The sequence below is a fragment of the Halichoerus grypus genome, chromosome 10 (assembly GCF_964656455.1).
Source record: "Halichoerus grypus chromosome 10, mHalGry1.hap1.1, whole genome shotgun sequence".
In the NCBI taxonomy this organism is placed as follows: Eukaryota; Metazoa; Chordata; class Mammalia; order Carnivora; family Phocidae; genus Halichoerus; species Halichoerus grypus.
Genome location: NC_135721.1, coordinates 6,457,281 through 6,482,143, shown reverse-complemented (window position 1 = coordinate 6,482,143; position 24,863 = coordinate 6,457,281). Strand labels below are relative to the sequence as shown.

The 24,863-nt window shown below is 42.4% G+C and overlaps 1 protein-coding gene across 4 annotated transcripts in view; it reads left to right on the top strand.

The window, feature by feature from the left end:
- MBOAT2 (membrane bound glycerophospholipid O-acyltransferase 2) overlaps nt 1–24,863 on the top strand; it is a 115,562-nt gene that overhangs the window by 42,706 nt on the left and 47,993 nt on the right. For 2 of the 4 annotated variants that reach the window (XM_078055941.1, XM_078055940.1), the window contains exons 2-3: nt 3,528–3,673; nt 9,829–9,906. The exons of 1 other annotated variant lie outside the window; for it this stretch is intronic. In XM_078055941.1, coding sequence (XP_077912067.1) covers nt 3,528–3,673; nt 9,829–9,906 — 224 coding nt within the window. Of the gene's footprint in view, nt 1–3,527; nt 3,674–9,828; nt 9,907–24,863 lie in introns of those variants that run through there. One more of the 4 variants, XM_036067846.2, reaches the window with a different exon arrangement.

The following is a 24,863-nucleotide window of genomic DNA, read 5'->3' as shown; positions in this document are numbered from 1 at the left end:
ATTGTGTTTATTAGCAATGGGACGTGACCAGTGGTTGCTGTTCTGTTAAATAGGGTGGCAGTGTTGTGCAGATAGCATCCTTTCTAAAAGTCTTGTCTGCAGCAATCAGGTTTGACCTTCAGACGTTCTCTAGAAGTAGAGAGGCAGCCCTTGATCAGCCTAGAACCAGTCGGACTTGGATACCTGTTATTATAAGTGACCTGGAGTTGGCTGAGTAAAATGGGGAAATGGCACCTTGTTCTGGGGATTAAATGTGATAACCAGTGCCAAGTACCCAGGACATGATGTATCTCCAGATAGCGTAGGTGTGTTCCTTCTTTCTTGCTCTCTCCCTCTCTGGTAATCTTTGGCCTCCCCAGCCCTACCCCACCCATGAAAGAATGACTGAGATATGGTTTCAGTTTGGCAAAGTTTTACCTTTAAGACCTTTCAGAACAGTTATTTGAACATTTGGGTGTGTATGTAAGGTAGTAGTGTGGACTTCCGCATCTGGGTGTCCTATAGCTTCTTTTCTGGATACGAATTCTGCTACTCCCTCCTCCTAGAGTTCCTGCTGTTGTCTGACCATCCAGTTCCTTATCCTCCCAGCCCAGACACAAGGCTCAAACGCTGGCTCTGCCTGGGGATGCTTCCCCAGGTCTGGGGGATGGAGTGCTCCTCCTCTGGCTTCTCCTGGGGTCTGAGCCTTAGCGCTGAAATTGTACTCTGGTTCTGTGTCTGTGACTCACTCTTGGTTTTTTTGGAGCAGGACCACATTTTGTGCATCTTTGTATCTCCTGCACAGTTGTCCTGGCCATTAGTGGATAAATTATTAGTGGATAATTTATGAATTATTCTTAAGCTATTTATTTAGACAGGTCACCTAAACATTAAGACGGAGTTTCCTTATCTGCTCTGGATATTCCCCCCACATTGTCCTTTTTCACCATGCTATCATTTATTAACGACCTGTTGCCCTTCACATTCGCTCATCCCTTCATCTGGTGACCAGACCTGACAGTCCTCTGGCCTGAGCATCCTTTGAATTGGTTCTCTCCTCTCTGTCCCTGCAACTGCAGGCTCCTTGCTCAGGGAGGCTGACAGCAGCCTCCTGTCCTTGTTCTGTTCCTGCCTTTGCAGAAGCAGAGGGTGGACCACATCACTTTTTTATTTTAAAAATTTCCAGTGGTTTTTCAGTTCTTACGGGCTCAGCTGTAAACTCCTCAGCATGACACACACAGCCCTCACTTTCCAAATCCACCTCCCGTTCTGACCGCCCCCTTCCAGGAGTCCACATTGTGCTCCTTCACATTTTCATTTCTCAGTGGTTCCTTCACATTGTTTGTTTGTTTTTGTCATTTGTTTGTTTAAAATGCCCTTTCCCGGGGCGCCTGGGTGGCTCAGTCAGTTAAGCGGCTGCCTTCGGCTCAGGTCATGATCCCAGGGTCCTGGGATTGAGCCCCGCGTCGGGCTCCCTGCTTGGTGGAGAGTCTGCTTCTCCCTCTCCCTCTGCCTGCCTCTCTGCCTGCTTGTGCTCTCTCCCTCTCTCTCTGTCAAATAAATAAAATCTTTAAAAAAATAAAAAATAAAATGCCCTTTCCCTAATTTTCCAACACTATTGGCTCCTACACCTCGAGGATTATCAGGACATGTGGGGTGTTTTTTCTTTTTTGTTTTTTATATCAACCTTTGGGTTTACCCCCGAAGATTTTGATTCAGTGTCTGGAGTAAGACCTGATCTCATTTTCTTTATCTGTAAGATGACAGTGTTGAAATGGGTATTTACAAAGATACAATATTTTGTATGTCAGTGGCCCAAGAATGCTTCTATGATAATTATCACACTTCGTTTTATATTAGACACTAATGAAAAGAGAAAGGGAGGAGGGAGAGAAGGAGGGAGACAGGGAGAAACTCCTCAGATAGTTGTGGATATCAGCTATGATTGGGAATCCTGTCACCTGCCTTGAGACATTCATCCTTTATGCGTTTTCCTTTGGTGCGGTGTTCTTAAAAACACTTTCTCATAGAACCTTTAAAAAGACGTTTAATAGTTGAGTTGAAGTTCTTTGTGTACCTATTTTCTTTTTTCATTAGATTCTAAAGTTTCCAGGGTCTAGGGTCATCTAAAGATTCCAGGGCTAGGTCTGGGACTTGTGCATTTTCTGGTTTCCTAACGCTTTGCCCATCGTAGAGGCCCTATACATTTTTGAAGAACTCAAGGGTGTTTGAAATGAAGTTTTTAAACTGGATGAAGCTTTGCAGATGTGAGTAGTATTTGTATCGAAAATATTTATTTTCCTGATGTATTTACTTTAAGAAAATATTGTTAGGACCCTTTAGGAGGGAGAAGTGCTTAGAACCTGTTGGAATGACAATTTGCTTGTATTGAGTCTGACTGTTTCAAAGAACAATGGTCCCTTAGACAAAGTACAACAACGTGCAACTGTTTTTCTCCTTGTGATGCAAGAAAAAGCACATAACTGTGTGTGTCTTTAGGCAGAAATGTCTCTATGGATCTATGGCAGCATCTACATGTGGATAGTGTGATTTGTTCATAATTGAGGTGCCTGAAACAGTGATTTTGTTGTTTTGTGTTTTTTGCAAGCTCCTCATGTCAAATGGATTTTTTTCTTGTATTTGGATTTTAAGATCTATTTTCCTTAATAGTCTATGAGAAAATATTTCATAAGAAAGAAATGGAGATTTTTCTTGTGTCTTTAAGTACCAAAGAGATTCTTCTTCTTAGCCTTTTATGCCTCGTTTTGCCAGGGCAGAAGTAGTAGGGGAGAGAAGAGCAGCCGCGCTGATGTCAGCCTGCACCTCATTCCCACAGTTAAGAGCAGGGTCTCTGCGAGTTATGAAGAAAATTAAAAACGGACATGGTGGACTTGAGAGTAAATGTGTTTCCTCATTGCTTTCTGAAGGCTCCTTCCGCTCTTGTCATTCATCCATTCGCCTCCTGCACCAGTCCTTGAGATCCCCCAGAGCTGAGGCAGCCGGTCCCCGCCGTGCCTCAGTGGTGGTTCTAGACCCGCCGTTGTGGTTTGACGCCCTCCGCCGGGAGTGGCCGCAAACTCCACGTGGAGGAGGATGCATTCCACTAGACCCTCGGGGATCCTGGCCAGATCTTGACCCAGGGGACTTTTGGAGAAACTCAGAGCCGTTCTTTTCTAATAGTTAGAGGGATGCCTGTGTCATTAAGACACATTTTTGTCTTTCCCTTAAACCACAGGGCACCCTGTGCTGTTTCTGTGTCTGCATCCCCGTGCCCTGCAGGTTCTTCCAGGTGCCCCTCCAGGCCTTTCCACGCTGGGTGCCGCCTGGCCCTGTAGTACAGGCAGCGTGCACCCGCCCGTCTCTTAGAACTCGGAGCTGTCACCCCTGCCAAGGCCCCGATTTTTGCTTTTGTTTTTGTTTCTCTTGTAAGCTTGGAAGATCTTAATTTTATATACCTTTGGTGTTTTTGTCTGGAGAATTTAAATGTGACATCAAATGAAAGAGTCAAGTCTGTGTTGCTAATATGAAATTTTAATTTTTCTTTACAGGTCAACTTTGTAGTGTGCCAGCTCTTTGCCTTGCTAGCAGCCGTTTGGTTTCGAACTTACCTACGTTCAAGCAAAACTAGCTCTTTTATAAGACATGTCGTTGCTACCCTTTTGGGCCTTTATCTTGCACTTTTTTGCTTTGGATGGTAAGTAATTATTTTAATTATATTTAAATGAAGACTTTGGACATCTTTGTGATTGAATGTGTACAAAGATACATTATGTGGGTTTTGTTCTTATCTATTACATGTAAAGTTTTATATTTTTATTTTTAATAGAAAAAAATCAAGTGTGGAGAATGGGCTCTGTCTCTTCAATTTGGGCTCAGAGGGCAATTTACTATTTATAATATATGAAATAGGACAGATGAAGAAAAAAGACATACAAACATTTCCTTTAGTCCTGAGTAGTTCTCTTCACCTATTTTGCACATCTTTTATGCCAAGACAAATAAACCACTTAAAGTAGTATTTTCTTACTGTGCATTTGGGTGCAGCCCAGTGATAGAACTCTATTACCATTTTTTAGATGCTGCCATTAGTAAAAAGAGGTTTTTTTGTTTTTGGTGGGGAAGAATTCTTTATGATAGAAAGCCTTTATTTATGACCCTTCAGGTGTGTGTGTTCCCTTCAGTTAGCTCCCTTCTTAATTGCAGGGCTTCCTGGCAAGCTAAATACAGAAATACCCTCCTTCCTGTTTGTTACAGGTGACTGGTTGGGTGACAGAAGCAAATCAGGAGAAGAGCACACAGTCTTGGCGAAGCAGCAGAGACTCAGTGGAAGGGCTTCTTTGTGATTTCTTCTGAATTTTCCTTTTTAAGTGAGAGCGTATGCTGTTTGCTCATTTGCTGTACTATTAACACGCTCACAGATAAGGCTTTGTAGGTTTGCTCTTCTGTAGACTCTTGTTTGAGATGAAAATTCCCTGAGAGGGGAGGATGCACTTGCTGGATCTGTGCTTTAGTAGTTCCTCTTGTGGGGTGTAGGATCTGCAGGACTTTGATATCGCCTCTGTGTTTGTGCGAGCATGTTGTTTTTGATTCTTGTGAGGGTTGGGATATACTGGTGTTTCTTAATCTACTTTTTGGCTCTGGCAATTGCAGATGTTTCCTAGAAACCAATGAAAAAAATCAATCAGGGATCATTTATTCAGCCTCTACCATATTGCCATGTGGCCAGTCCTCTGATAGGCACGGCCAGTCCTCTGACAGGCACGGCCAGTTGTAGGTATCTCGTCCTGAGACTTAGAGCTGTTCTCTTAATTCCCACATACTGTCTTTTCTGCTTCCTTCTGATGACAGCAGATTTGTAGCATCAAAGTTTTCCTAGTTTTCTCAGGTGATTCTATTTAAATTTCTCATAAATCATACCGGGGGTAGTGTGTGTGTGATTTTTTTTGTGTGTGTACATATATATATACTTTTTTTATTATGAAACTTTTCAAATGGAGATGTATAGAGAATAATGAACCTTTATATGCCCATTACCCAGCTTCAACAGTTTAAAAAATTCCACCATTCTTATTTATTCACCATTCTTATTTATTCCCCAACTTATTTTTCTGAATTAAAATTATATCCCAGTCTACATATTTAACCTTAAATGCTCCAGTATTTAGGGGATACATTTTATTTTTTACTTATTTACTTATTTATTTTGAAGATTTTTTTTTTATGATTTTTTTTTTTTTTTTTTTTTTTTTAAGATTTTATTTATTTATTTGAGACAGAGAGAATGAGAGAGAGAGAGCACATGAGATGGGGGAGGGTCAGAGGGAGAAGCAGGCTCCCCGCCGAGCAGGGAGCCCGATGCGGGACTCGATCCCGGGACTCCAGGATCATGACCTGAGCCGAAGGCAGTCGCTTAACCAACTGAGCCACCCAGGCGCCCCTATTTTGAAGATTTTTTAAATTTATTCATTTGAGAGAGTGAGAGCATGAGAGAGCACAAGCAGGGGGGAGGAGCAGAGGCAGAGGGAGAAGCATACTTCCCGCTGAGCAAGTAGCCCGACGCAGGACTTGATCCCAGGACCCTGGGATCATGACTGAGCTGAAGGCAGACACTTAACCGACTGAGCCACCCAGGCGCTCTATTTTTTATTTTTTAAAATTTTATTTATTTATTTATTTGACTGAGAGAGACACAGTGAGAGAGGGAACACAAGCAGGGGGAGTGGGAGAGGGAGAAGCAGGCTTCCCACAGAGCAGGGAGCCCGATGTGGGGCTAGATCCTAGGACCCTGGGATCATGACCTGAGCTGAAGGCAGATGCTTAATGAGCGAGCCACCCAGGCGCCCCTTTAATATATTTTTTAAAGATTTATTTATTGGAGAGAGCGTGTGTGTGCATGTGACCAGGGGAAGGGGCAGAGGGAGAGGGAGAGAGAATCCTTAGGAAATCTCCCTGCTGAGCGGGAAGCCCAAGATGGGGCTTGATCCCAGGACCCTAAGTTCATGACCTGAGCCAAAATCAAGAGTTGGATGTTTAACTGACTAAACCACCCAGGTGCCCCTGGGGGACACATTTTAAAGAGGGGTTGGGGAAGGCTTATAGTTCAGATTGGCCAAGTCCAGGGACACCATTCATGTTGTGGTCAGTGTAAACAGAGTAGAAAATTGAAATGTAAGTAATATCTTTTGGAGTCGGACAACACAGAGCACTGTGAAGGTGAACATGCTCTCTTTCCTTAGGACTCTGTACTGAGGAGGTGTTTTCTTGCTGAGAAGGCTTTTCAGATGCTTTATACACAGTGCCATGAGGAACCTGACCTTACGTAATCCTTAGTATTTCAAATCATATGTGAGAACCAGGATTTTTAAAAATAGAGTTCTCTGGTCTTTTTTTTTTTTTTTTCCTCGAAGAAGAAACGTTTTCTATTCCTTTCTTTGGGAAGAGAAATTTTTTTTTACTTCTCTGTACCAGGTCTAAATAACTCTTCGCTAATTGGAATGAGTAGGGGAAGTAGAGTGTCCTTTCAATTTGCAGTTTAGCACTTTGGTTTTTTAGGCTCAAAGGCAGTCATGTCTGCTATTGATTTTGACAACTTCCCTTTCGGAAGACATATATTCATACTCTGGAAATAGAATTGATCATTTTACCTACTTCTATTTGGTCTCGGCCTTTTTTTTTTTTTAACCATCATCTGCAAGTTTGTTTTAACTGAGAATTTGCTTATACTTTTTTTTTTTTTAATGTTTTATTTATTTATTCATGAGAGTCAGAGAGAGAGAGAGAGAGGCAGAGGCAGAGGCAGAGGGAGAAGCAGGCTCCCTGCCTAGCAGGGAGCCCGATGCGGGACTCGATCCCAGGACTCTAGGATCATGACCTGAGCCGAAGGCAGACGCTCAACCATCTGAGCCACCCAGGCGCCCCAAAATTTGCTTATACTTTTAATTATTTATTTAACTATCTTTGATAACAGTAAAAGCTAGTGGAATAGAGCTTGGACTCTGGAGTCAGCCTCGATTCTGCTCGGGGCTTCTTGGGCAGGTGGCTCTGTTACTCTGGACATGGACTTCCAACACTTTTGGCTCTACCTTCTCATCTGTGGAAGGGAGTCAGTGATCATGGCGAGAGCTGAAAGGTGTCGTACTACAGAGAAGAGCCTAGCACCATAGCCAGCTCACTATGAACCTGGAAAGTCACCCAGGGTCAAGACCATTTTCAGTATTATCATCTGTCATTACCAAAGTCCAGGTGGCAGTCCAGATTGGAAATTTTCTGTGTATCCAATCTCTTTTTTAGTGTTTGCCACACAGTATTAACGTACTCTGTTATTTGTGTGTCTCTGCCTCTACACTGCAAGCTCTCTGCGGACAGAGACTGTGTCCCGCTGACTCTTTATTCCTAGTGCCCAGGATGGTGCTTGCCAGAAAACACACTCCACACAGATCCATTCAACAAGCGGGGAGGTGTTTCTCCACCTTTTTAAACTTGAGTTCTTTTTTGCTAAACATACAATTTATACCTGTGTTTAGTGTGATTTGAAATTCAAAATAAGATGTGTTATCTAAAAAAACCCCGAAGTTTTGAGATAAAGGATCACTTTCTTCTCGAAGTCCTCGGGTGGCTTGAGAGGCGTGATGCGCAGTCTGTGGGTCCCGCCCCACTCTGCCCCTTGAAGAGTCAGCCAGTGGGTGAGTTTCCTTTGGGTGAGTTTCCCGAAGGAAACCACTTGAGTTTTAATGTCAGTTAGGGCACTAACCAGGTATGTGATTTTAGGACTTAGTTTCCTCAACTCTAAAATGATGAGGGTTGGATTAAAGACCTTTAGGATACCTCCTATCTTGAATTTCTACTTTACTGATCATACTTCATAGTTGAGTGCTTAGTGTGCCAGATACCCCAGTCCGCACCCCGCACGGATTCTCTCTTAAGCCTGAAGAATAGCATGTGGCTCCTCTGTATTTGTTCTGCTCCTTTTCCTAATGAGAGCAAGTGGAGTGGCTGCATGTGGGGGATTATGAAGAAGTCACCAGGTGCCATAAATGAGTGGAGAAGCACCTCGAGGCTTGTCATGGAGGTCAGTGACGCAGAGGTGAACGCAGATCTGCTTCATATGGACAGACTGGTACGGTCACAGTGACAAAGGCTGGTACAACAGGAGGTTGGCAACGTGCGATGTCGCACCCCGCAAGATTGCCAAGCACATCATCTGAACGGTGGTGCCAGGGGAGTCTAGAAGGAACCGTGGCACAGTTTGAGAAATAAAACTTGTAGCTTCTAGAGTTGTTGTGGTTCCAAGGAAATTTACTCATACAAGAGGAGAAAAGTATTTCCCCAAGAATCCTCAAAAAAAATATTTTTTAAGACCAGTATCTTTTAATGAGTTCTACTCTCAATTAGTAATCCTCTTCATCATTTCCCCATTAAATCTGTTAGTGAGGGGCGCCTGGGTGGCTCAGTCGTTAAGCGTCTGCCTTCGGCTCAGGTCATGATCCCAGGGTCCTGGGATCGAGCCCCGCATCGGGCTCCCTGCTCGGCGGGAAGCCTGCTTCTCCCTCTCCCACTCCCCGTGCTTGTGTTCCCTCTCTCGCTGTCTCTGTCTGTCAAATAAATAAATAAAATCTTTAAAAAAAAAAAAAAAAAAAATCTGTTAGTGAATTGTTAATGCTGGCAACAAATAGGAGGTGGATAATTAATTAGAAAAGTGTGTTTTAATCATGTTTTTAAAGCTTCCTTCTGTTTTAGTTTATACTCATATATGTTTTTCTGCTTTCTCATGACTTTCTAGTTACAGTAGTATTCCAGGCCGACATTGTTTTCCTGCGTGTTATGTGTGTGTTAGACAGGGAGAGAGAGAGATGGACTGACATCCTCTGTTCAATGGGTTAAATAAGTTTCTTCTGTGGGCCTGCCTTAGAGCCTCCTTCTTATTTATAATATTTCTATGGAAAAATGTATTCAAAAGTTTAAGTAACTTTCCCACATTGGAGATGCCCGTTACTCTATAATGACTAGCTTAAAAAGTAATTTTAATCACAGGTTAAGATCCTTATTTATATTTTAAATTGTGTACAATGGTTTGAAAATTTTTTCATAAATTATTCATGCCATCAAAGGGGAAAGGAAATTGTGAGTTCATGTCTGTGTGCCCATGTATGCATAATCTTAGGGATAGTTTGGATTGAGTTTAAAACCAGAAATCCTAATCATGTTTGCCTGAATTTTGTGATATGAATGGATAAATTAGTTCTCTCATTTAATGGTGGATTGCCTCATTGGAACATTAGAAAATTCTGTGTCACCTCAGCCAGAATGTTTTATAGATGGATGACTGCAAATGAAGAATTAGAAGATCATTTGATTTGAGCCGTCATGCTTTCAGAATAAACAGATTTGGGTGTACCTGGTTTTCAGTCAATACTATTATTTGGTACTTTTTGTTGCTTTGTGAGAAACAGTTTTAGGTATTTGGGTAAACAAATAACTAATGTTCTCTCAGGACTATTCTGAAATCCAGATTTATTATTCCTTTTCCTCATTGTGCCTTGAGTTATGGAAAAAGCTGTAATCTTTGAGCCGCATAACCCCACAGTGCTTCCATGTAGCTAGGAGACGGGGAATGTCAGGGCACTGAGTGTGCCTTTATGAGGTTTCATTTTACTTTTCCAGCTCTTCTGGGGCTTGTGATATGGGACCCCCTCTAAGGTGTTCACAGAATTCTAAGCTCTGGAAGTTAGATTCCTTACCTTTTATCTGGAGGTGCTCTGTGTGATCCATGAGCGCTCTGTAGCCTCAGTGGTCTCATCTTGATGTCTGTGAGTGGGTACCCGTCTCTAACAGTGCTCTTACTTTTTATAGGTATGCCTTACATTTTCTTGTACAAAGTGGAATTTCCTACTGTATCATGATCATAATAGGAGTGGAGAACATGCACAAGTAAGTGTTCCTCTTTATTCCCATATCAATATGGATTTCCCTATAATAGAATTAGGTCAAAATATAATTCTGTTACATTAAAAATTATTCTAAATTGTGATAATTTTCTCAAGAAGAGCTGTCATAAATTACTTAAAGCAGGCTTTCTCAGCCTCAGCACTGTTGACATCTTGGGCTGGATCATTCTTTGATGTGGGGACTGTCCTGTGCACCGTAGGATGGTGAGTGGCGTCCCTGGCCTCCACCCACTAGGTGCGAGTAGCGCCTCCTCCCCCCGCCCCCTCTGAGCTGTGACAACCGTGAACGTTTCCAGATATAGTCAAATGTTTCTTGGGGGGCAAAACAGCAGACATGTCGTGTCTGTTGTGTTTTCGGAATACAGTGCAGTACCTACGAGTTCTCATGAGGTGTCTGTTGAATGAATGAATGAGCGAATGGATGAATGATACTATGACTCCCGCATGACAGCAAGCCCTTTCCCCGTCGTCTCCTGAAGCTCTTGCTTCAGGGCCCCAGGCCCTGCCTCCTTTAGAGCCCCTGAGCTGCGTCTCAGGGCTGCCGTTATCGTAGCCCCGTGTCCTCGTCTATCTGGAGCAGAGTCCCTGACCTAATTCTCGAACCTGCACATCTGTGCTGGGCTTTACCTCGATCTCGGTCCCCAGGGAGAGTGGAATGGGGGGGCAGAAAGGATGGGAGTGGGAGGATGGGTCTCCTGCAGAAGAGGAAGAGGAGTAGAAATGTGTTTTGGGCATCCTCCTGTAATTAGGAAGGCCTTTTCCCTGGAGAAGGCAGCACAGTGGGGCTGGGCTCTGTGCTGCTCAGATGTGCAAAACAAGCCTTTGTGGACGGGCGTGGGAACCTCAGCGCCCTTCATGTCAGCTTTTTGTTTTCTGACTTTTCTATGGGAAAACTTGTTTTGAGTTCTAAAAATTCTCAGACTTCTGGAACACAGCACAAAGGAACTGCCATTATCTAAATACAAACAGCAGAAATGTGGGATGGTTAAAACAGAAAGAGTAGAAAATCCCCTTAGCCTAAAGAAGTTAAGCTGAACTATTTTCATTATAAGTTGGCAAGTAATTTTCAACAAAATAGATGACCTAAATAAAAAATGTAAAAGGTGTAGGTATATACAGTAAAATCATACCTGTCCAACAGGCTGCCAGGCTGTGGATGGGGTTATATTGTCAGAGAGGTAGGAATTAGTTTTAAACTTACCATTCTATCACCTTGCCTCCCCACCAGTTTGAACAAACATTTCTTGTGTGCCACAGTGTTTCCAGAAACTTAAAGATCATGGAGATGTGGTCCTCACCCTCTGAAATGCACTGTTGGGTTGGAGATACTAAGACAGTCAGTCATGCAACAGATATTTGTTAGCTAATACTGGGATCCAGTGATGGGTATGAGGACGTGCTCTGTCTTACTGTCAAACTACCAGTCACACCGTGATGAGTGTTAGAAAAGAAGAATATACTCAGGGCTGGGGAAGCATGAAGGAGGGAGCGTCTAGCTGGGAATGCTAATTAACTTCATGAGGACAGGCTGTATGTGTATCAGCCATTTACTATATGTCCAGTAGAATAAAACAGTTGGGAACAGAGTACAGATATTTGGTGTTAAGGAGAAATTATGCTAATGTATGTTTTTAAGAATTGAGAAATATTAACACCTACTTTCCTCGGATGTCTCCTTTGTTTTTTTTTAAAGATTTTGTTTATTTGACAGAGAGAGCAAGACAGGGAACACAAGCAGGGGGAGTGGGAGAGGGAGAAGCAGGCTTCCCGCCGAGCAGAGAGCCCGATGTGGGTCTCGATCCCAGGGCCCTGGGATCATGACCTGGGCCAAAGGCAGACACTTAACAACTGAGCCCCCCAGGTGCCCCTCAGATGCCTCCTTTATTGATGATGAAATTACAGCTGGCTAGGTCATGGGAGAAGATGGAATGCAAACTCTGCCTTCCACCCAGGTGGCCTTAGTGGTTGGCTGGATGAGTAGAGGTTTGGAGTCGTGGATATATGGGTTTGAATTCAAACTCTGCTGAATTTTCATTAGTTTTGGGACCTTGGCCAAGTCACTTAACCTTTTTGGGTCTAAATTGGATTAAACCGGTGACTGTGCTAAGGAGCATGTGCCCACCCACTTCATACTTGGGGCGTCCAGCTGTGCTTGTGTTTGCATACAGTGTTCAGCTAGAAGAAGAGGTGTTCAAATTCTGCATGAGATGCTTTCAGAGGTCATTCTTAGTTACACGTATTTTGCTGTTTTTCCTCCTGATGTCATGTTAGAGCTGGGCCATCACCCACCCACGGCCACCGTGCACCGTAATTCATCTTTTCTTCTTCCCAGGACATGAACTCCTTGGCAGGGATCTTTTACTTATTTTTTAATCCCATGGTTGAGCATATAGATGATAGAAGCTCTCAGTAGGTGAGGTTATCTTTTCTGTTCTGAATGAGTATTTTGCGGCTTTTGCTTTTGAGTCTTTTTTTTTCATGTTTTTGGTTTGGTATTTCCAAATCTTACATTCATTCCTGCGATAGGCCTTGAATGGCATGCTTGATGGGATAACTTGCAGTTCTGTTTGTGTTTCCGGCTCACTTCCTCCTTGTTCTTCCCAGTAGAGCCGCAGTCCTGGGTGTTGGGGTGGGGCTGGGGCAAGAAGAGGCAGCTGTAGCTGATCTGGCCTCGATGTCCATCCAGGAAGACCCCGAGGAGCAGGTAGCCCAGGGTCACGTCCACTTATTAACTGCCAGCTCTAACGAGACTCCTACAATATGGATTCCTAGACAGAAACGGCATTAGGAACTGCCCGAACCCTACTAGGAAGGAATGATGATCTCGGAAATGCCATCTGGCAGGCAGAAGCCTCAAGTCACTTGAAAATTTGTCCTCATGAAGTTAATTAGCAGCGGGTAGCGGCTCAGCGGGAACTCTGTGGGGAAAATATTAAGTTCACTGAGAACAATCTCATGCTCCCATGAGAGGGAATAAAATGTGGCAGGAAGGAAACTGAACTCTTAGATTTTTTTCTCTTATGCTCTCCATGGACCGTGTTTGAAAGCCCTGTGGTGGTTGGGGATAAAGGTACAGGCCCTTTTCGTATGGCTGTGCCAGAAGTCGAATTTCAGTTGGAAAACCGTAATTCTAAAATCGATTTTTTATGTGATCTTATTTTTATAATAGTTAATCCTTCTGTAATTATTGTGTATCAGTCACTGTGCAAAGCCCATGCATTGGCACTTAATCCTAGCAATAGCCTTTGGAGGTAGCGTGGGAGACCTATCCCACAGGGAAACATGGCTTAGTAAGTGATGGATCTAGGATTGGAACTAGGTGTGTCTGCCTTTACCCAGGGCCCAGGCTTTTTACCTCTGCAGATTACTTCTAAGCATTAAGCATGATGATTATGAGAATGAGTCATTAAAAAAGAAATGCCCTAAATTGATTGAGAAAAAAGGAATGAGAGCCAACAGGGTTCCCAACAAAGGCAGAGGTTTGTACGTGTTCGTCGTTCTTCCTTAGAACAAAGATGCAGATACCTTTTTCCAAAAAAATGCAGTGTCCTTGTAGCATATTGTGCTTAGGATCTAAGGTTTTTGAATATTCTCAATTCTCGTAGGGAGGAAAACCTGTTACTTGGCGGTAGGATGTTTAGGTTCCGTTGTATTTCTGAAAAATCTTGAGGACATAGCATCATTCCATAAAACCCTGTACTCCGGAAAGGGTATGATTCAGTTTCCTTTATGCCATTCAGTCAATTATAGTGTCTCTTTTGGAGGTATTTGAATTCTAAATTTTATTTCTAATTGTATACTGGATCTCTCTGTTAAGGAGGGTTTGGTTATCCTTGAGCAAGTTTTTTTGTTTTTTTTTTTCCCTTAGGATTAAGCAAGGGTTTTTATACAAAGTAGGGGGATTATATTAATGTAGGGATGCTAATAAGACTGACACACATCCCTTGGTAAATAAAGGTGTTACTTTGGGTGATGCTGTTCATCTGAATGTGTTAGAGTAAAGAGAAGTTTGCAAGGATTACTTGTGTAATGAGGTTCTGCCACAGCAGGTCTGTCTAAAAATGTCAAGATTAATAACTAATACCCCAAATTAATCACTTAAAAAACAAAAGAGTTTTGGTGATATTATCCAATTAAATGATATATCCTTCTTGTTTTGAAGATAACAATTCATATATTATCAAAATTTAACTGGATAGTTGTGATAATTAAAAAGAAGAGTAGTTTTCACTGGAAAAGTGTAAGGACTCATTTTCTGGTTTTAGATACTTCTGGAAACTAATTTTACTTTTACATTAAGACCTTCATCCTTGCCAGAATGTTGAAAGAAAAATTAAAAAACTCACATAACCATCTGTTAGGATGATGAGCAAAATCACTCAGTAATATGTCATAACACATGCCACTTACATAAAATATGTGGTCCTTGTCGAAGTTTTGTGAGAATAAAAACTTCGTGACTGTTTTTTTCTTCTCCTTAACTTTTGAGTAAGAAGTGAGGAAATGGTTTTGGAAAATTAGGGCTTGCTAATGGATAGAAGTATCTGTGGTGTATCCTTACAGTAACCTGTTCACATGTGTGAGTTTTGTCTTCACAATGTTAGAAGCAGTATGATTTAAGAGAGCCCTTGGACTCTGACTCTGGCATTTAAATGATGGAGGGACTTCTAGGTGCCAGTCCCTTTGTGGAGTGCTTTTTACAAATATCCCAATTAACTGTCCCAACAGGCCTGCTTAGGAGGTGTTCCTAAGGTCCCAGAGGTCAGTTCACTTGAACAGAGTCACAGAACCAGTAACCATCAGGCATGGAAGTCTGTGGAATTCATGTATGTTGTTAGATTATTTACCAGCATTCCTTTAAAGATTTGTTGTTGCGGTCTTTAGAAGATTTTCACCTGTTTACCGGACAGCATACAAATCCTATTTATTTTTTGGAAGGGTAACAAGCACCATTGAGTCATTGTATTTTGACTGGCTTTCTGTTAGTCTTCATTAGACTGAAGTGTTGGGGTCTTTTAAAAATGCTTTAACCTTTAAATAAATACCTGAATAACAGTGATTTTAATCTCTAAAACCTCTCCCATTCTTTAAACTTGTTCAGACTTTTGTAAGTGCTGTACTTCAGGTCGATGTTTACTAAAATACATAATAAATGTAGATTCTAAAATGCTGTTTTAATGTCAATTGACGAGAAATAGAATTTTAAAATACTTTTAGATAATTTGTATAGGGAAAAAAGTACTGCCCTCCTCCTACTTGTTGCTAGCTTACTAAATAATTCATATTTCGAGCATTTATGGAAAGATAGACAGATGGTAATAGAAGACCTACCTGATGACCCAGAACACGGCCAGGCATTTTGGTGAAAGGGTATGATGGTGGGTGAGCGCGGGCATCTGTTTTTCACAGTGAAAACTGAGCTTTCACTTAATGAAGACCGGAAAGAGATGGGATTACAAGTCTTTTCCTGGCCTAGAAATTAATCTTGCGGTTATTACAGAGGATGTGCCCTTAGCATGACTTGTCTTGGGAAGAAGAGAGGATTGGGATGGGCTAGGCACAATTTGCCTTTCAGAGTTTTGGAAACTCTTGTCTGGAACTCCTATGGTTGGAACAATTTCCTTTTAAAATTCCAGTGATCAGAAAGCTGTCTTTTAGATTACTATGCAAAGCTTTTTTCTTAAACACGAGAGCGCTAAAATGTTTAGAAAACAGACTTAAAGGATTGAAAAAAAAAATCCAACGAAAGAGAAGGATAAAAGTTAAGAGGTGAATAGTATAAACTCCCTGAAGGACAACAGAACATTAATCAATAATGTAGTCGTGGTAATAGCTAAATTACCATTAATAGCCAACATTTATTAAATCCAAATTCTATGTCAGATACACATCAAATGCTGAAGTGAATTCCCATGTGGTCGTCACGACTGCCCAGTGCTGGAAGCCTGTTCTCTCAGCTTCACGGTTGAGAGCCGTGCACCTGCCCCAGGTCCATACAACTAGTCCTCAGCAGGCCCAGAGTTTGAAACCAAACCTGTTCAGTACCAGAGCCCATGCACCCAGCCACTAGCCTCAGCTCCTCCCCAGCCGTACCAATGTGCGGATTTTCTATGGGAAACAATCAGTGTCCCACCCCTTTTATTTCGGGGTTGTTTTCCTTCCTTGTTATTTGGTGTGCATACAAGTAATATAAATTAATCTTAGTTTGAACACTGTATTGGGAAGCTAAAACTTGTAATTCTAAATCTTGGGTAATTTTTTTTTTTTTTTAAAGATTTACTTATTTTAGAGAGAGGGAGCACGAGCGGGAGGGGCAGAGGGAGAGAGAATCTCAAGCAGATTCTGTGCCCAGCGTGGAGCCCGATGCGGGGCTTGATATCACGACCTGAGCCAAAGCCAAGTTGGATGCTTAACCGACTGTGCCACCCAGGTGCCCCTCTGGGGTTAGGTTCTTAATTTACCTGCACTTCATTTGGTGGCTTCTGTAAGTAAATCATTCTTCTTACCCCCAGTACCTAACAGAACATACTTTTATTAGCAATATGTTTTCTATACCAGGAATTCTCACCTCTTGGGAGTAAAGGGAGAGATTATATCAGAATTTAGGGGAATGAGATCATGATTCTGATACGTCGCACCCCTCCACCTCCACAAGCAATGAAACAAAAAGAGTGCCGGCAGAATGTGACATCTGATTGAATGTTTATGTCTGCTGACGTGAGGCAGATGTTCTCCCACCTCCCCTCACGGTTTTCCAGTCTGGGGGCTTACCTGCATGCTCTGTCTTTTGTCTCTCCTGATCACCATGGTCTGCCCTCCTCTAGATCATAGTTAGCAAAGTGTGGTCCAGAGACCCCTGGGAGTCCCTGAGGTCCTTCTAGGAGGTGGAAAGGTCAAAACTATTTCCATAGTGACATTTAGACATTATTTGCCTTTATCATTTTCATTGTCTCATGGGTAGACAGTGGGGCTTTCTCCAGAGACTGCGTGCTGGGTGAGACTGCATTAGAGCATTTGTGAGTTCAGCTATCTTCTGTTAAGTCAGACGTGAAGGAGACTTGCACAAGTGTAAAACATTGCCCCTCTTCTCATTAACTGTTTTTTAAATATACTTAGAAAATATATTTTTCCTAAAAGTGTTGTTTATATTGGCATGTACTAGGTTTATCATTACTTTTGAATTAAATATTTTTAAAATTCTCAGTTTTATTCTAGTGTGGTAAAGACCAGTGGCTCTTGTTTATGCGGGTTATGCTTCTTTGGTTTCCTCAATAATTTTTAAGTGGGTACAGGATCCTGAGACCGAAAAATCTGAGAGCAGCCTCTCTAGAATTCTTTCATGCCTCTCCCGTGTGGGCTTTGTGGAGCTCTCACCCAGCCGCTGTCAACGAAAACATCTGAGCTCCTCGCCAGTGTTCTTTATGTTTGTGCTCTCGCTGTCCACTTGCCTGGTGCTGTTCTGCTTCTGAAATCTGTAAGTTCTGGAACCCTCAGAGAGCACAGCCTTCTGTCTCTGTGCTTACGTACTCCCTTGCTCCCCCTGGCTCAGTCCACGACAGGCCGCCTGCCTGGTGGTACAGGAAATGACAGACACATGCATCCAGAGCCCAGAAACCGTGATGTCTCCACTCCGCTGTCCCTGGTTCTCCTGGTCAGTGTCTTCCTGACCTCGCTTTCTGTTTTTTTCTAGCTTTCTCACAACCTCTTCATCATTACACACACCACCAGGCAAACATCCAGGCTGGGGTGGACACAGATCTTTAATGTACTCGGGCAGCCAGGTGTTTGAGAGAGAGCCACACGGGGCTACTACGGATGCCTGATTTCTTATTTCACCTAAGTCTTTATGTTCTTGCAAATTATTTTAATGGATGTTTTTCAGTTTTGTTTCCCATTCTTTTCAAAGATTACTCTGAATTTCAGTGACCTTTAAGTCCATTCACCTTATCTCTATATTCTCACACTTAGCAGACAACGTAAGTTCATAATTAAAAGTTCTGGGACAGAGATGAAGATAATCCTCGGGAGATCATCCTTAAAGATGCAGGGTAAGGTGTTAGAAGGGGTAGCAGGAAGGAGGAAGAGGAGGGGAACGGCCCTGGCAAGGAGGGGATGTGAGCTGGCGGTCTGCAGGTGGTCCTTCCCAGACAGAGAAGGATGCCGTCCCCTCCCTCGTCCCGTTCATTCCACACCCAGCCCACATGTGGAACCAAACACATCTTGGGCCTCAGCTCTCTTCTTCCTTGCTGATGCTCTCTCTGGCAGCGGGGCAGCCAAGGCAGGTATGGGAGGGGGTCCTTGCTGCTCTCTGTCCCTTCCACGTCTAGCTGTTACTAGGAACTCTTGGTGCTTCGGTTTCCTCTTGGGTTGTTTTGAAGTTTAGACATTTGTAGGCAAGTAAAACAGCAACTGCTGTGTAGTGAGCCTCGTTAGCTGCTGCTGTTCCCTCCCTCCCGATGCCTCAAGTCCGCGGCTGCCCAGGGGTCGTGCACGTGAGTCTGGCCTCTGCTCTGCTGCCCCGATGGGCTGTTAAAATGTCTGCCTGACTGTGGCTCTCTTTTGCTTTGGACTGTGCACGGGCTCCCTTTAGCTTGGCAGCTTGGCAGCTTGGCAGCGCCTTTGTGCCTTTGCCCTGCCTTCCTTTCCTCCCTCGGTTACCGCTCTCAGTCCTCAACTCTGACAGGCCCAGCCATAATGGGCCATTTGTAGTTCTGAACACACACTCTGCTGTTTTACACTTGGTTCCTTTGTGTTTGCCGGGAGCCCCCCACCCCAACATGCATTCCTGCTGGTCCTGCAGGGTGTGACCTCGGGGCCCAAGCCCTTCCCCCTTCTCCCCTTCCTGCTAGAAGTGGTCAGTCTCACCTTGGACGGCTCCTGTATGTCACATATTGTGCTGGACAAATTTGTTGGCAGGTGGAGCCAGGCTGTGGTTGAGATCCCAGCTGGAGAGCCACACCGCCCCATCCTGCGCACCCGCTTGCTGGCTGGGTCACGCTGAGTTCCTTAGCTTCTCTCTCTCCCTTTTTTTTTTTTTTTTTAAGATTTATTTATTTCAGAGAGAGCGAGCACGAGAGGGGGGAGGGGAGGGGGAAAGAATCGCAAACAGAATCCCCACTGAGCATGGAGCCCGACGTAGGCCTCGATCCCGTGACCTTGAGATCTTGACCTGAGCTGAAATCAACAGTCTGATGCCCAGACGCCCCTGAGTTACTTAGGCTCTCTAGCCTCAGTTTCCTCATTTGTACATTAGGATTAATAATAATTCCTACCTCATAGGACTGTGGCAAAGATGAGGTATACTGTATTCCATTAAGTGTAAAATGTCAGTGATTGTAAGATATGCTGTTGTTTTATCTACCACTAACGAGGATTACTCGCTGTCAGTTGGGAGAGCATTCTTGATTTCAGAGATGCTAAAATGTGAAAGTACATGAGTATCAGGTTTAGTGATACACGGAGCCCCTTGGGTGGTGTGGGGCGGGTGCAGGCGTGTGTTACCTGGTACACGCTCACCTCCCTTACTGGACTTGGAACCTGAGAGGACAGGGACTGAGCTGTATTCGATTTTGTGTCCTCAGAATCTGGTCAGACAGCATTAGTGACTGGGATGTGTATCTGAATGGCCTCTGCTCATGAGCTGACCATTTTCTCAAACCTACAGCCAAAGGCAGACTGAAGTCGGTTCCTCTTCTTCCAGGTCCTAGTGTCTGAGAAGCCCTGACCAGCTCAGCTTTTACTCAGCTCTGGGGGTGTCTTCTTCCTATTCCTACTTTTTAGATCTTTGGTATTATGAGACAAAATATGGATGATGGAAAACTGTAATTGACAGTCTTTCTATTGCTTTTAGGAGCTTTGAAGAATTAATTGAATCACTTTTTTCCCCCTGCTTTCCTCCTATAAATTTTTCACTTGAAGTTTAATAGAAGAAAGCTGAGTGGTCCTTTGTGTGGGTGGGGAGGGAGGTCAGGACCCTATATTAAAATGTAGCCCCTGAGGAACAGGGAGTGACAGGTTCCTAATCTTCTTCTTGGTAGGGGCCCAAGATCTTTGAATTGGGAACTGGTAGGGGTGATGTGAAGCCTTTTCCAAACATTCATTTTTTTCAGAGTCCTGGTTTTAGTAGCATAGAGAACAGGCGGAAATCTGGATGTGTTTTTTGTGGATAATTATCTTTCTCAGTTGCTCCCAAGATTCTGTCATTACATTGTCTGCCAGATGTAGTTCCTGATGTTATTAAAAGCTTTAAGTTTATGCAAATTGATTGACTTACCAGGAGAGGCTGAGATGGGAGACTACTAATCAGATGATATTTTGAACTAAAATCCAAAGGTCTTAAATCTCGATGTAAATTATAAAAGTCTGTATTTTGAAAGATAAAATAATCTTGCTTAATGCCAACAGCCAAAACCCAATTTTATTTGTACATTTGAGTCAACTTTGAGAAGAACAATTAAGTGACTTTGTTACTGAACCAGGTGTGGGAGCAAAAGTTGGATTTTTTTTTTTTTTTAAAGCTGAACAATAGCTGGGTGGTTTGGTTCCTTTCAGTCATCTGTAAACAAAGTGAGAACAGGAAAGAATGGAGTGACTTCATGTATCAGTGTCACTATTTGTGTCTAGTCTAGTGAATACAGCTTAGCTCCTTTCCATTTTTTTCTGTGAATAAGGCTTCATAAAAGAACACACGAAATCCCTCATGACTTTTATTATATTTGTAACTCAGTGCGGTCTCTTTGTCCCGGCTGAGAGGACACCTGGTCAGAAAGGCAGGGTAGATCACTCAGCCAGCCCAGACTTCCCAGGGACAGTGGCGTTTTCTTAAGGAACATAAGATTACTTGCCGGTCTCTAGGAAGGAATCAAGAGTGTGTTCTGGTCACCAAAGACTAGATTCTGTACTCAGGGAGAAGCCTTAAAGTGGGGATCCTGAAGAGGTGGTTACTTGACCCTACAAAGGACAGCAGCTTCTTAACGTGATGGCAAACACAATGAGGGACCTCTGAATCTTATGTGAAGATGGCATGGCTGCCTTCTGCTGGTAAAGCAGGTGGTTTTTTAGTGTTTTAAAAATTCTTCTGTTAGAGTAGTAAATATAGAGATGATTTCCCTTTGACAGAACTCAGTTCACTCTTTCTAGGGAGGTCTGGCAATCTCCTCTTGCCATTAAGACTTCACTAGGTATAGGTAAGTTTCTTCTTTTCTGGGTCTATGTTGGAAGTTTAATTTATCTCTCACACATATAATGTTTCTGTGCTAGCGTACCAAAACGCGTTCTAACTGATGGGACTTCCAGCCATGGAGGAATGAAGAGGTTGACAAATTTTCTCCCCCCACCAAAACAGCTATAAAACTGGACAAACTCATCAAAACCATTTTAGGGCTCTGGAAATTGACCAGAAGCAAACAACATTTTGAGAAGCATTTATTCATTAAAAGAAACTGCTAAACTTGGAGAAAGAATAGTGGGAACCGGTGGTATTCTTGCCTGGGGTTCCCTCCACTCCTCACTCCTTAGCAGAGGAATCCTGTTAGTGCGGGGCTGGCCCTGGACACAGCAGCTTTAATGCCAGAAGCAGCTGACTTGGTTCGGAGGGCAGGAAACTCACGCAGTGGCGAACACAGAATGCCTCCAGCTCTGCTGTCCGGCAGATGTGGAGCATACGTCGAGTCGGGAGACACTGGAAATAAGAGAGCCATAAAGGGGCTTGCGAAGGTCCCCATGCTACACTGGCTGCCTGGAGGCTGCATCCGGGCGTAGGGGAGGCCTGCGAGGGCCTGCGGGAGGGCACGAGCTGGGGCAGACCTGACAAGCCCTGGACTGTGAACGAGTTCTCTAACCCACGTGTAGATACAGCGGCAGACGTCAGCGCCTTACTGGCTGACGGTGTTGGAACACGAGCTCTGACCACTGAGCTCTGCAGACACGGGTAACCCCTAGAGCGAGACTGAAAAATAAAACCCAAGTATTTAAAAAACTGAGCAGAGACATCAGCTGCTGCATATCATGGTGAGAAAGAGCCAGCAGATTAAGTCCGAGCTAAAAAAAGAACACAGCACAACAACAATGCTGAAGGAAAAAAAAAAAATCAAAACTGAGCTACTATATTATTTACTATGTCCAGTTCTAAACAAAAAATTACGACAAACGGGGAAAAGGCAGTCAACTGAAACTGCCTCTAAATAGATCCAGATGTTGAATTTACCAAAGACTTCAGAGCAGCTATTATAAATATGTTCAAAGAAATAAAAGAAGCTATGATGATCATGAGTCAGCAAATAGGGAATATCACTAAAGAAATAGAAACTATTCATAAGAACCAAATGAAAATCCTAGAGTTGAAAAGTTAGTAACTGAAATGAAAAATGTACTGGCTGCGCAACATAGTGATTTGTGATGGCCAGAGAAAGAATCCGTAAACTTAGAGGTGGATCAGTAGATCCTAGCTGGTCTGTCCAAGAGATGTAAAACATACTGAAGAAATGCAAACAGCTTCCAGTTTCTGTGGGGCAACATCATGCACACCAACATGTGCGTAGTCAGTGCTCCCAAAGGAGAGTAGAAAGAGGAAAAGCATTTGAAGAAATAATGTCCATCAGTATCCCAGATTTGATGAATACTATAAATCTGCAGACCCAAGAAGCTCAGCAAACCCCAAGTAGGATAAACAAGCAGATCTTCACTAAGATACGTTGTAATCACACTGTTGAAAGACAGCGAGAATGAGGACATCTTGAAAGCAGCAGGAGAAATTATCTAAGGAGGAACAGTGCAGTTCTTACCAGAAACAACGGAGGCCAGAAGGAAGTGGAATGACGTATTCTAAATGCTGAAAGAAAAAATTTTCAACCACAAGTTCTATAGCCAGCAAAATTATCCTTCAGAAATGAAGGTGAAATAAAGACATTCCCAGACACTCAAAGACCTGCCTTACAAGAAATTCTAAAGGAAGTTGTTTGGGTTGAAAGGTAATATAACAGATAGTAATTGGAATCCACAGGAAGAGATGAAGAGCTCCAGAAATGGTAAATGTGGGCGGTGAATATAAAAGATGGTGTACATATACATTTTCTTAATTTATCTACAGGGCTGTATGAAGCATAATTATAACGCTGTATTATTAGGATTACAGCATATATAGATGCGATATATGTGACAATAGTAGGATAAAAGACGAGGGAGGAGATACAGCAAACTTGCTGTATTTTATCAGAATTAAGTCACCATTAATCTGAAAGAGAGTGATAAGATGCATACTGTAATCCCTAGAGTAATCGCTGAGAAAATAACTAAAAAATGTACAATGAAAAAAAATCAACATAAAATTAAAACAATACGCTACCAAACTTTTTTTTTTAAGATTTTATTTATTTATTTGACAGAGAGAGACACAGCAAGAGAGGGAACACAAGCAGGGGGAGGGGGAGAGGGAGAGGGAGAAGCAGGCTTCCCGCAGAGCAGGGAGCCCGATGTGGGACTTGATCCCAGGACCCTGGGATCACGACCTGAGCCGAAGGCAGACGCTTAACGACTGAGCCACCCAGGCGCCCGCTACCAAACATTTTTTAATAAAAAATGAGTCAGTAAAGGAGGAACAAAAAAGACCCGAGATATACCTGAATCAAATAGCAAAATGGCAGATGTAAATCTAAACACATTAGTAATTACATTAAATGTGAATCAAAAGGCAGATGGGATAAAAAAAAAAAAGGACCTAATCATATGCTATCTGCAAGACACATTCTTTAGAAGAGAAGACACCAACAGCTTGAAAGTAAGAATGGATATGTTATATCTTGCAAACAGTAACTGAACAAGTGATAGAATGGCTATACAAAACACTGTGGAACTAATGAGTTTGGGATACAAGATCAGGAGACACAATCAATTATATATATATATATATATATATATATATATATATATATTATATGTTACATATATTCCAAATAGTCCAAAAATGAGAGTACAAAAGCAATTCTGTTCATAGTAGCATTGAAAGGAATAAAATACTTGGAACTTGCATCAAAAGGAATAAAATACTTGCAACTATACTTGAAAACTATAAGACATCTCTGAGAGAAATTAAAGGAGATTAAATGGGGCTGACTGGCTGGCTCTGTCAGAAGAGCACGTGACTTGATCATGGAGTCGTGAGTTCAAGCCCCATGTTGGGTGTAGAGCTTACTTTAAAAAAAAAAAAAAAAGATTAAATGGAGAGAGATTTCATATTCATGGGTTGGCAGGCTTATGTTGTTAAGATGGCAGTTCTCCCCAAACTGATCTACAGATTTAAGGTAATCTCTCACAAAAATTTCGGAAAGTGTTTTAAGTAGAAATTGACAGGCTGATCATAAAATGTATATGAAAATACAAAGGACCTTGAATAACAAAAATTTTTTTGAAAAAGAACAACAAAGTTTGTTGTACTCTATGGTAGAGTCATAAAGATGTGATAATAGTGTAAGGATGGGCAATATATCACTGAAACAAAACTGAGAGTCTAGAAACAAACCCTTTATTTTTTTATGGTCAATTGATTTTCAACAAAAGTTCCATGGCCATTCAGTGGGGGAGGATGGTCTTTTCCATAGATGGTGCCGGGACAATTGAATATGTGAAGAAGTAAAAGCATACCTTTACCTCACACCATACATAAAAAGTCACTCAGAATGTATCATAGACCTAAACGTGGCACCTAAAACTGTAAAACTTTAGAAGAAAATATGGGAGCTCTTTATGACTTTGGGTTAGGCAAAGACTTTTTAGATATGACCCTCAAAGAATGGCCCCCACAAAAAATTGACTAATTGTACTTCATCAGAATGAAAACCTTTTTCTCTTCAAAAGACACTTAAAACAAAAAGGCAAGCCACTGGGAGATAATATTTGCAACACATATATGTGATTCAGGACTTCATCCAGAATATATAAAGAACT